A 13,387-nucleotide genomic window follows, 5' to 3' on the forward strand; every position below is an offset into this window, starting at 1 on the left:
ACACGAAGTCCCTGTTTGCTCTGCTGCTGCTCCTTGCAGTGTATCTCCCGCCATCTTGCATTAACTTGCGACCACAATATTGAAATGTATCCTTAGTGCTGCTTCTCTTCCCCCAACGCTCTAGAAAGTATCATTTTCTTGTAATGTATTGTTCTGCTGCAGTAACCTGCCTTGTGATGCAGCATTGCAGATCTCCCCTCCTCTCCCTTTAGGATCAAATAGCATGGAGCAATGCAGTTCCCCTTCTATCAGCAACTGCAAAACCAGGAGCAGCCCGGAGAGCAGCCAATGGGTGGGGCTGGATCAGATCACTAGACAGATTAATCTTCACGATGGGGTACTATAGAATGTGTGTAATCAAAGGGCATAGACCGCGTTGGGGCAAGGAAAATGCAAATCTTCCTGTGTCAGCAACTGGCTTTGGACGCTTAGCGCTCTCTCTCCTCTTTTTTTTTTCTTTCTTTTTTCTTCTCCCCTTGCTTGCTTGTCCACCCCCGGCCCCCTCCAAGAAAGGCGATTATCATAAGTCATCCCCATTGCACGTCACGGCTATAGTGCAGCATACTCAAGCTGCACATACATTTTAGCATCTAGATGGTGGAGAGATTAAAATGAATCATCTCAATTAAAGTTGGATTATTTAGGACTATTGCTGCCATAGAAGTAGGATACCAGAGTAATTTAAATTGCTCATGCTTTTGCCTGCCTAAACAGCCCACTGGGAAAATCCATGGGTTTTTGTGCAGTGAAGTTATCTGTTCCTCTAACATTTAAGGAAGACTATTTCAGGCATTCAGCAAAGATCAATTGTATTATCAGACTATTTAAAAGTATTGCACTAAATCTCCTGTAAATTTGTAATCTAAGATACAAGAGATTGAACAAAGTATTTTTTTGTTTGAAATAAATAAAATTATGATTCTGCATTTCACAGCACTCAAAGTAGTTTTTTACACAAGAATTAAAACCATTTGTCAAGAAAATTGTTGTTTGAGCATGCCATTTTTAGTATAAAACTTGCTAATAGATCATTTGGGATTTGGGTATAAAAGACATAGTATTGTTCTTTGCTTCTTTGGTGTGCATGAGGATCAAATTCTGTTGATGTACGGCATGTACTGCACTTCTTGTTCTCCCATAACTTAAATAAAAGCATAGATGAACATTTGGTAGATTACTAGATCTCAGTTTATCCTATGGTGAGTACAAGCAGCTCCTGGATTTTTTTTTAAATAAATTTTTATAAACTTGAAAGTGCCATAACTAGCAAAATGGGAAAATAAAAAGTTTGTCAGGATAGTAAGTGGAAACCAGTATTTTAAGAGCAGTTGTGTGAAATGTAACTGACAGATGGCATTACTTCATTGTTAGCTAGGCTATATATAATTGTACTCACAAAGGTCCTTGGGATTATATTTTTTGTGAGGAGTTCATGATTCAGTTGTTGCTGAAAACAAAGTATGGAAAAACACTCCCAATTTGGATTTGTGAATGTTGAGAAAATAAAAATGCAAATTGATACACGAAGTACTACACGCTGAATTCATAAACTCAAAGGAAAACAAAATCGAAACACTCAGCGCTGTCTCATCTTTTCCTTTTTTAGTCTTGTAGGGGACCAGTGTGGTGGGTTTTTTTTGTTTGTTTAAATGTTCTGGTGGGAATCAGATGATATTGACTGGTGTGACTGAAATACTAGATTACCATAAATGACCATGAGGACAGTTAATCTCACTTTACCCAAAGGGCCTCTGCTCACTTTTTTCCTTCCATCCTCTCCTTTTTACTCTTAAACATCTTGTTTCTTTGTACGTTCTTATTATCCCCCTCACTATTTCTCTACCATATTCCTTTTTCTTCTGGTCTCTGCAAATATTGTTTTAAATGCAAGTCCTAATACAACTATCCCACGTACCACAACCTCTGAGCTGGTGGGAAACTTTGAGAAGCCCCTCCTTCTGAAAGTAGCCTTCGAGTATTCTGTAAATACAGAAAAACTGAGAGTGAAAATTGTGGATTTTGAGAATTTATTCCAGTGCAATTTTTCTAGTGATTTTGGTATAACCTTCTGAGGGTTTTTGTAAAGTGCTTTTAAATTGTAATATTAATATCTGTGATACCCCCCCCAGGGTGCCATCTGGACTGTTGAACAGCTGTGTCCCGTCAGTTCTCCGACCGAGGGTTCCTTTTATGCTGCGAGAGCAACCATTCCTGATCTGCTCTGACAATATCTAGCATGTAAATTACTCCCAGCTACGTTGTATGAGTTCTGTGGCCAGCCACTCTTGAATTACACTGCAGAGTAACACCAGCAAATTCCCAGTCCCAGACTTTCCCCAAGAAATGTGTGTCTTGGCCAGGAGAGGGCTGGGTAGTACAACACAAGCGCATATAAAGTCTGTCTTTTTATTAATAGAAAATGATATGCACAAATCCTGTTATCTCAAATGGAGTTTCCCAAGCACTTCAATCCAAGCACACTGGTTTAAATAAAACAAGTTAGATTTTTAAGTGATTACAAGAAATGAGGCCTAAAAGTCAGAATTTGTATAAGAAAATGAAAAGTAAAATGTAACTAATATCTAACTTAACACGCTAAGTGAATTCAAAGCAAAGGTCTCTCACCACATGTTTTAGCAGTCTTACTGGCTGGACTCTTTTCGGTCAGGATCTCTTCTCCCAATTCAGTGCTGCCGCCTTTGTTCTTCAGATCTTGTTGATGTCATGTGGGTAGATAGAGAAGCAGAGATATAACTTGAGGTCTGACCCTCATTCTTATACTTGAAGAATTTATTCTTATTCTTTGAGAATCTTCTTCAGTGAGGGTTCAGGAGACGACAGATTGTGGGGATAGGAACCTCCAGCTGTTTGTTTGCCAAGGTGTAAATTTCTCTCTCACCGTTTTTCCTGCCAAAGAATTATCACTAAACCAGGTGGTGGTCCCTTGGATTTTGTTGACCCCTGGCTAAGGCATCAGTTTGCCTTTTGTCTCTGAGGAACTGGTTTGTGGCTGCTTTTCTAAACTTGGACTATGTCTCAGTAATGTCATAAAGTAGAATTTTATAATTTTACATATAGTGCTGCTGATCATTATTGTTCTGGTAAAATGTGTGTGGCAAATTGTGTTTTCAAATGATACCTCACAAGGCATACTTTGTACAAAACTTCATAGTCTTGTAAAAGGGGTGAACATCAAGGTACAGACTGTTACTTTTCCTTTAATTTAAGGCAAATGGCAGTACCTGTATCTGTTTTAAAGTGCCAGACACTGGAAGCTCTATTTTCACACTTAGGCAGTCTACACTGCCAATTTCAGCGCTAAAACTTTCGTCGTTCAGGGGTGTGAAAAAACACCCCCTTGAGCAACAAAAGTTTTAGCTCTGAAAAGCGCCATTATAGACACTACCACCATTCATTTGGGGTGTGTGGTGTGGTGTTTTTGTTTTTTGTTTTTAAATTGCTGGGAGAGCTCTCCTCCGGTGATAAAGCGTGACTATACTGCCCTTCTCACAGTGCTGGCGCTGCTGTGGCAGTGCTGTAATGTGGGCAGTGTAGACATACCCTAAGTTCTGTCTCCTCCATGCTGCTTTTCATTCACAGTGCTGCCCAAAGCTTTTATGTTTAACCAGCAATCTGTTCACTTAATTTTAAAGATGCTTTTGTTAACTACATGTACTATTTACTGAATAGTGAATAGTATGTTTGGTACTGTATGAAACAGAGGAAGATAGAATCTACATCTAGATTTCAATAGCATATGATTGGGAAGTCCACTCGTGGAGTAGCTTTTGCAATTTTATTTAAACTGTTAATGAAATTCATGCATGTAACGCAGTTAAACATAGCTCCTGAAATAATCTTCTCCCATGAGATGCTTGCTATTGATTGTGACCTCTTTTTCCTCCTGGAGCAAGTAGCTGAGAACAGTTTTGATATTGCTTAAGGTTTAACTGTGTGTAATTTTACCTTTTGATCACAAATTTTATAACAACTTACTGTATCCTCATGAATCAGTCATACTAATTTTTGTAATCCTTGTCTTTACGATTTATAAATATTTCTTACTCTTTCTCTTGCATATTCCAACCCAGTTTGTCAAGAGCTTCCAAATTCTACATTTTACATTTTGGAACTCTTTTATTTTTTGTAACTGATTAACGTATGCAATAAAATGCCATTATCTGCTTTTTAGAAACGTCTTGACTGAGTGAATTGGCTGTTCAAAATTTTAATGTGGAGCTTGGCATACATAGTGCCTCTAAACTGTTTCAAAAATATACTTAACACTAGATAGTCTTCATCTTCCTGTCTTTTAAATTTTTTTGTTTATCAGTTTATACAAGTTATTGTAGTATGTTGCTTGTAGTTTTTTTGCAAGGAGGTGAATTCATATCCATAATTGATTAAATCCTTGCTATTATTAATAAGCCATGGTTACAACTTATACTGCGTTGCAGTTACTTAACATCAGGGTCATGTCATATTACTTAAAGCTTTCATGAATGTAACTGGTGTGTTGTTGTTTCATAGTGGGGAGTTTAAAGTTGAATTCTAGTAGCATAGTTCAGTGGTGAATTTGTAGGTCACACTTTAAAATCAAACTGAGAAGCTATTGTAAATAAGTTTGAGATCAGAAATCAGTATCAGAATTAACAACATTATTTTAACACTGAATTATCTAAATTTAGATCAGAGTAGTAAAATAGCTGTCAAGTTTTTTCTTAGTGTTACAACTTTATTTGTAATTATTTTTGCAGTTTTGGAAGGTTAATTATGTCGAGATTGTCAAATCAGATTAAAAATTAGGAGTACGATTGTAACTATAAATGCCTTTTTATTTCTTAGGATGTTGTTGTTTGGGAATATATTCTATTAAGATGGATCTCTTAGTAGCCTAACCAGAAATGCTTCTCTGATCAAAAAGGAAAGAAGCCTGAAAATAGTTACTGAAAGTATAAATGGTAATTTTCCTCTTAAACAGCCACCTAGAAAAACAAACAAATCCTTATTTTGAAATTAGTTTACTTACTATTTAGAAGACTCAATTGTTTGAATATGTATTTTTTTTACACTTCAGTATTTTTAATGTGATCTTTTGTATTAGCATTAATATATTTGCTTTGCTTTGTTTTTTTGCAGATATGGACGTGTTGAAAGTGTCAAAATTCTCCCCAAAAGGGGGTCAGAAGGTGGAGTGGCGGCCTTTGTGGATTTTGTGGACATCAAAAGTGCACAGAAGGCACACAATTCTGTCAACAAAATGGGAGATAGAGACCTACGGACGGATTATAATGAACCAGGAACCATTCCGAGTGCTGCTCGGGGATTGGATGATACAGTTTCCATAGCATCTCGTAGTAGAGAGGTTTCTGGGTTCAGAGGAGGTGGGGGGGGCCCCACTTATGGCCCCCCACCATCACTTCATGCACGGGAAGGACGTTATGAGCGGAGACTTGATGGGTAAGTTCCAAGGTTTCTCTAGGCAGGTATTTTGTATTTGATATGGTGAGAAACGCAAACTCATATATAGGGCCCCCAGATGGATTTAAAAGTTTGGGAATTATCTATGTTTCCTATTTTGGGTTGGAAACGGAAGTGATTCCTATCCCAGTGGCTGGTATCTTGTGGATCCATAGAGGATGTTTTCTGCAGTTGGTTGGATATCTACTCTTGAAATAAGGTGATCTTAAGATCGAAGATTTCCTGTGGCCAGCATCGATATTGGAGTTATTCTTCTAGAAGTAATGATTACATTTTTTTGGATAAAATTCAGGCCTTATTCGGATGTATCCCGGCTACCAGATGGAACTCTATTGCTGCAGCACAAGTTCTATATGGAGTATCTTCGGAATATTAGAAAATAAGATTATTTGAAAGCTTGATGCTTAGCCCTCAGTTTTTACTATATACAGTTTTTATATATTAATTGGATTGTCACCAAAAATTTCTAGTAGACTTCAGTGATGCAGCATCTTGGATTCTACAAACAACATTTAGGCATGGAAATATGTATTGGATGAAGAAGATTGAAGGCAGCTTTTGATGTTTCCATTTTGGATCTACATCAGTTCCAGATTTTTGGGATTATTCTTCCTGATGGTATTGTCAAAAAAAAAAAAAAAAAAAAAAAATGGACATTTCTAAAATTTGGAAATTATAGTCATTCTAAAAGTACTGGAATAAGAACCACTGCCTTGAATTTATGGGATGCTTTACAGCCAAGATGTATATGATGGTGTACAGCCAAGGGGAGTGGATTACTATCTAGTATCTTAAAAAGCCATTTGCTACTGCACAGTTAAAGGTACTTTAGTTTTAAGGACATGGTGCTAATTATCAGTTTGTGGATACATCAATCAAAATTGACTGGGCTGGATGGTTACAAAGATGGATAGAGGATACCGGCTGGCCAGCCATGATGCATTCCCTCAAACATTGGGTGTACTTCTACCAGCTGCTTGATTCAGACTTAGGGCTGGAAATTAAAATAATGGATGCATTTCTAAGTGTCAACTGTCTCAAGAAAGAAGTCTGGGGGTTTCAGAGTTATGGTTTCAGTTTGGGACTACTTGCTTCCTGTGGATTTTTTTTTATCTTGTCACTCAGATGTTTTTCTTGTTGGTTCATCTAAAATATCATTTGACACCCTTACCCATTAAGAAGGTGGATTACCCCTATAAGAGGGGCCAAAATTGGGGAAGTTATGGTCACAATTCTCTCCCTAGATTTAATTGGGAATATAGGTCGTGTTTCCACACTTGGAAAAGGTTGGTATGCCCTGCCCTGTGTATATTAGCCCCTCTCCTAACCCAAGTCAAACCCTCTCTTTCCACTAACTCCAGTAGTTCTTTGTACTAATAGATAAATCAGAAAAGCACTGTAGCCATTAGATGTTCAGCTCTGCTAGCTCTTGTCTGTCTTCTGTGTCCTTTTAATGGATAAGGACTTTGTTCTTTTATGTCAGCTATAACAGTAACCTTCTAGCAGTATTGCTTTTTCTGTTACATCATTAAATTATCTTTCACTGGCTAACATTTGATAGGATGCTAAATGCAATCATTGATAAAATTGTTGATCTTGTTCCTTCAAAAGGGTGAAAGAAAGAGAAACTCTTATTTGTTAGGCCTGGAAATAGTGTTCTAATCCATAGTTACAAGCAACAGACATGTAAGTAGAAGAATATGTAATGAATTTTAAATAGGACAGAAGTTATTGGAATTTTATTTTACATTTTGTTAGCGTGGTTAGCTTTTTTTTAAAGAGAGTTGGGAGGAAAAAATGCAGTCTAGGCAGGCACTTACTGGTATGCAACCTTAAGGTGAGGCAGAGTGTAAGAAATATAGGATAGGTATAGTGTAGGAATTATGGATCCAGGGCTTCCGTGGGGCATATTTGTAAATTACTGAGGTAACTTTTGAAGATATTCATCAAGGAAGATTCTAATCCAACTACCAGTTTGAAAAAACTGAAATATTTCCTTGATTTTTGATAGAAGACAAATCCTATAATGTGGCAGAAGAGGAGGAACTATGGAGTGAGTTGGGTTATTAAGATCCAGGGAATTGATAATTAATTGGTTCTCCAGGAAGAATCTGAGACGGTAGAGGGGAGAGGTTAAAATGTTCCTCATAAAATGGATAATTAGAGTTTGAAGTTAACATGGACACTGGCATATTTATAATTGTGAAAATATGTTTTTCAATCATTTGATGTGTTCTCTATCATTCTTAATCTGTCATTTTGTAGACATGTCTTGAAGACGTACCGTCCTGGTACCTGACTAAAGTAGAATACTAAGCTATCTGAAATATTCTGTTAACTTCATCTTTCAATTTTTGTTATACCCTTAATTGAGATAGCACACTAACATTCATAGAACATACAACTCTCCTCCAATGATGTACAAAATGTTTTTAATATTGAAACACAGAATGGGCCTTAGCTACTTTAAACCAATGTGTTTCAGTGGCAGAGGGAGGATATATAAATCCTTTGACTGCAATAACGAATTCAAAATCTTAATTAAATTAGCTTTTTTGGGTATGTTTATATCTCTTCATGTGAGGTTTTAATACTTTTTGGGACTTCCATCCTCTTTGATAGTTAGTTATCCTTGAGATTTAGCCATTTATTTTTTCTGATATTAGCAATCAAAATATTTGTTTAGGAGGAGCAATATACCCAGGACTCTAGGTGTAGAATTCTGATAATATCAAAACTCCTTGTAATGAGGATGGAAACGTTTTAAAGAAAACCTAATTTTCTGGGTTTCTCTGTGGGAGCTAACTAAGACCGTATCTGAATCACGGAATGATCTTCAAATAATTGTGGCTGATTTGTGGACAAGACATGGACAATTGTGGAAAAGTAATAATGGGCCTTTATTAACAGCAATAATTTGGAAAAGCCACAGTAGACCTATTTGTTTAAAAAAAAATTTGCTGGAACAATATAAACACTCAACTGTTGTTATACTTGTGAATTTTTTGATAACCAGACAATTTGCTGCAAGTACAGGGCTGTAATGAGGGCAGGGCAAGCTGCCGGGGGTGTGGGGAGAAGGGCAGAGAGCATAAAAATGAGGAAGGAAACTGGTAGGGGGCAGAGCCCTGCAGCGGGCATGGTAATGCCCACCTTACTTCTGTGCTGCTCTACCCCTTACTGTTTTTTTTTCCATAATTTTTCTGCCCATTCTCTTCCCCCCACTTTGTGCCTGGGTGGCTGCCCTGCTCACCCCACCCTGGTTAAAAGCCCTGCCCAAAATGCTCCAAGATCATTTAATGTACTAATGGGGTGGGAAAAGTGTGTGGTGCAAACCTTAAAATGTTTGCAAAATTGGGGACTGCAGAGCAAGCGAATTTAAAACAAAATTGCGGTGGAAGCCTAATATTGCTGAATCTGCAATGTCCACAATATCACGAATGAAGTAGGACCTTAGATATAACCCCTTTTGAAAGCAGCTTCTTACTTCCGGGTCATGCTTTGCACTGAGGCTTTCATGGCTGTAGCCTAATTTGTAATGATATTTCTGCAGAAACATAATCATAAAATGGAAAATAAATGTTAAAGTTCATTAATATTTTTAAAAATTAGACGAAAGATGCGGAAAAAAATGGTTTCACTTAAGTTATAAAGGCTTACTTTAAAAAAAAAATTCAAATTCCACATGAAAATGTGAAAAAAATCGATATATTGTGCTTTGAAGGACACTGGTCATGAAAGCCCAGTTTATGATTAAAGCAAAATGGTTGCTCAGCTCTACTGTGTATAAATATAACTTTGGAATCAAGTAAAACGTTTAAGTGTGTCAGTGTTTGCTTAATAGGTTATTGCTGTTTAGTGGAGAACCAGTTGCAAAAATAAAGTCAGTGCTGAAGTAAATGTTTGCATGACTTGCCTTTTGTTTTGCTTACCCTTCTCTGATTGATTAAATATTTTTCCCCCTTATAAATACAGGGCTTCAGATAACAGGGAGCGTGCTTATGAACATAGTGCCTATGGACACCATGAACGGGGGACGGGAGGATTTGATCGGACAAGACATTACGATCAGGATTACTATAGAGACCCTCGAGAGCGGACATTACAACATGGGCTCTATTATACTTCCCGGAGTCGAAGTCCAAACCGTTTTGATGCTCATGACCCCCGTTATGAATCTAGGGCCCGGGAGCAGTTTACATTGCCCAGTGTGGTACACAGGGATATCTACAGGGATGATATTACGCGGGAGGTACGAGGCAGAAGGCCAGAACGGAATTACCAGCACAGCAGGAGTCGGTCACCACATTCGTCCCAGTCTAGGACCCAGTCTCCCCAGAGGCTGGCTAGTCAAGCATCTAGACCCACCAGGTCCCCTAGCGGCAGTGGCTCTAGAAGTAGATCGTCAAGTAGTGATTCAATCAGCAGCAGCAGTAGTACCAGCAGCGACAGGTAGGTTAACAGCTTTTGGTTATCATGGGTGCATTGTTAAATGAAACCAAACAGTGATCAGCTCGGTGTGAAGAAAATTGCTACAGTACAGTAATCCTTTTCTCTGGACAGCATCCGTAGTAAGCAAACATGAGGAACAGAAACCTCAGCTATCAAAATGTGGCACTAATCCCCAGTAATATCTGGGGAGGTCCACTACAGATTATTCTGAATTTTGTGCATGAATGTAGAAGTGAACAGGCATGAAACATAAGGACAATACATTGTAAAACAGACTTGTATTATTAGACAAAAATGGAGTGTAATAGTTACTGATTCTTCAAACACTAGTGAATTTTCTGTAGTATACTGTGTAAAAATAATTAAGTCATATTAATGAGATGTAACTACAGTCCTTTGAGAAGTTTTATCAATTTCTTTACAAGAAAACCTTATACTTCTAGAAGAGCGTGCTTGTCAAAAAATCTTTAATATTCAATTCCTAGGAACTTCATATAGTCAGCTGCATGATTGCTTCAATATTTCTGCTATTTCAGTATTGCAGTATAAAGTGTATGTGGTCAAAATTAGAGTAATAATAACAAACCTATCAAGGAGCTGAATTTCTTTCAACAAGCTGAAATATCCTGTTGAACTCCTTCTTGTTCACCTTCTTGAATTGTGATCAACACTGTAAATGGATTTAGAGACTTAACAGCCTAACAGAAAAGTAATCATAGAAAAGTAGGGCTGGAAAGGACCCTGAGAGGTCATCTAGTCAGTCTATCCTTCTGTGCTGAAGCAGGACCAAATGTACTTAGACCAGCGGTCCTCAGCCTTTCTGTGGGAATAGCATATTGCTATTCCCAGATGACTGTGGCGGGCGCCAGACACCATGCCACTGAGAAGCAGCAGCGGCAAGAAGCACTGCCACCGAAATGCTGCTGAGAAACAGCAACGCTTCTCGGTGGCATTTCGGCAGTGCGGTGTCCTGCGGGCCCCAGTGGGTGCTCAGGCGCCTGCGGGCACCGCATTGGGGACCACTGACCTAGACAGTCCCTGAGTGATGATTGTCTAGCCTGTTCTTAAAATCCTTCAGTGACAGGGATTCCACAATGATGGTATTGCAAAATGTAACTGAACTGTTCGGTAAAGAGCTCAGTTGCTGAGTAAGTAAGGCAGGTTTAGAGCTGAAAATATTTCTCTTGCTGGGCAATTATTTTCCAAATTCAAAAATACTGAAAACTCTTATTTTTAAGACATTCGTTATGACCATAATATTAATTTGGATAGTCTGATTATCTCTTAGTGAACAGAATCTTACAACTGGTAACTCTCTAATCAAAATAATTACATAACGGTTTGAACTCATTCCAGAAGATAGAATGATTTTGAAGGGAACCTGTAAAGGGAAAGAAAACAACTGAGTTTCTGCTCCTTTTGGCTTCTTTATGATGTATGAAAAGGCCCCAAGAGGGTTTCTTTCCTTGTGTTTTTCTAATTTATTTTAAGGAGTTTTTGCTGTTTTTTTTTTTTTTTTAATTGAGAAATTCAGATATTATCTAGGCTGGAAGACTATGATGAGTGGAGAATTAGTGAAATGGTGACATCACAAGAGCAATTAAGAAGAGAAAGAGACAAGCCAACCATAAAACAGCCTCATTTAGTATCCTATCTCCTATTTTTCAGCGACAAATTAACATTTTAAATAAAGGAAACATTTTGTTAAATATTTAACACCTTCAGACATGTTAGAACTTGAAATAAACATCACTGAGACCTCTCAGAGGTCTCCAGCAAAACTAGAGAAGATCAAATGTGACATGCCTGATCTCTCTTAGGCTTAAAATATAAGCAAGAAAAATATCTGTACTTTTGGGTGAGTTTTATCCATCATAAAAAAAGAAAAGAAACAGCAGAAGCCCAGCTCACCTACATATTTACTGGATACAAGTGTTGAGGCATTAAAATCTCCAACCTGGGGTGAAGAATTCAGAAATTCATAACACTAAGTATTGCTCCAATGGAACAAAATGATATTTTTAATAAGAAACTATCAATATCAGTTATGTTTTGGTAGTTCATTTTCCCTGTAACTTTTATCTTAATGTTGCAAGATTAGATGTGTCTCTGGAAAAGAAATGTTGATGCTCTGATCTTATTAACCAGAGCAGTGAATTTAGACTCAGTGAAGTACTAGTAAGTTTTAAGGGTAGTGCCTTACATCCTGAAAGAACACACAATGCTTTTTACACACTTTACAAACTGTGGAATAGAAAATAATAAACATTATATCATTTGCATAATAAAACATGTACATTACATCATAACATTACATTTCAAGAATAACTACTTTTTAAAGGGTTTCAGAGTAGCAGCCGTGTTAGTCTGTATTCGCAAAAAGAAAAGGAGTACTAGTGGCACCTTAGAGACTAACCAATTTATTTGAGCATCGGATGAAGTGAGCTGTAGCTCATGAAAGCTTATGCTCAAATAAATTGGTTTAGTCTCTAAGGTGCCACTAGTACTCCTTTTTCTTTTTACTTTTTAAAAAGAAAAAGCACCTTCTTACTCAGTAGACCTCTTGTTACTTTTTTTTATTCCTGTTAACAATGCAGAGCTATGGAGAATGAAATGCATCCTGTTATGGTTTGTATAATCTATAGAATTGTTTACCAAGTTCCAAATGCATTTCCCATTGTTTTCAATGGGATTGTAGAGATGTAACTAAACACAGAATTTCTCCTGCAATAAACATAGATGCCATTGGTTGACTCAGAAATTAAACTCTGAAACTATAGTAGGGTGTCTCAGTGCTTTTGGAATACTTGAGATTCTTTTATGGCTTGGTTAATAGTGAAAGATGTGATCTTTTAAAAATATTTGGAAATTTATAGAAACACTATGAATTCTGTGGTTAATTGGCAATAACTAGTTAAAATCACCAGTAGCGCTCAAGATAATTCTCTACATCAAGCCTCTTTTTCATGTCTGTCTCTCACTTTCTCCATTGTCAGTTGTGAAGTTAACTGTATTTTTGTACAGCGGTAGGTCACTTCTAGACCCAAATGTACGTATTTAGGGTCAAATTTTGGGAGCTACTGGAAAAAAAAAAGGGGGGGGGTTTTAGGTAGTTTTCCGAAAGCTACCATGGAAAAATGAGCAGAAAACTAACTGAATCAAAATATGGTGTATTTTAGTTTCATTCTTTGAAAGACATAAACTATAGCAAGGGTCATACAGACTAAATATAATGTTAAGATTAGAAGATTTTCCCTAATTGGACAAAGTTGTGAGGAAAGATGCTCTGCATATTTTCAAAATGTAAACATTTTGTCTTACGTAGGTTTGGAGTGTGTTGATTCCACTTCAGTTAAGCTTAGTTTTATGTATATATTTTAAGAGGTCTTTTGTTACCGTTGGATGCTTTCTTTAGGGTTTTGTGATGAGAACTGCAAATAAGTAAATTAGAACA

General features: G+C 37.2%; 1 protein-coding gene across 4 annotated transcripts in view; it reads left to right on the forward strand.

Annotated features, from left to right (window-relative positions):
- Positions 1-13,387, forward strand: part of SPEN (spen family transcriptional repressor) — a 106,001-nt gene that overhangs the window by 24,536 nt on the left and 68,078 nt on the right. For 3 of the 4 annotated variants that reach the window (XM_077837594.1, XM_077837595.1, XM_077837597.1), the window contains exons 2-3: positions 5,140-5,460; positions 9,457-9,933. In XM_077837594.1, coding sequence (XP_077693720.1) covers positions 5,140-5,460; positions 9,457-9,933 — 798 coding nt within the window. Of the gene's footprint in view, positions 1-5,139; positions 6,768-9,456; positions 9,934-13,387 lie in introns of those variants that run through there. The other variant, XM_077837598.1, reaches the window with a different exon arrangement.

Source organism: Eretmochelys imbricata, chromosome 18, assembly GCF_965152235.1.
Source record: "Eretmochelys imbricata isolate rEreImb1 chromosome 18, rEreImb1.hap1, whole genome shotgun sequence".
Taxonomy (NCBI): domain Eukaryota; kingdom Metazoa; phylum Chordata; order Testudines; family Cheloniidae; genus Eretmochelys; species Eretmochelys imbricata.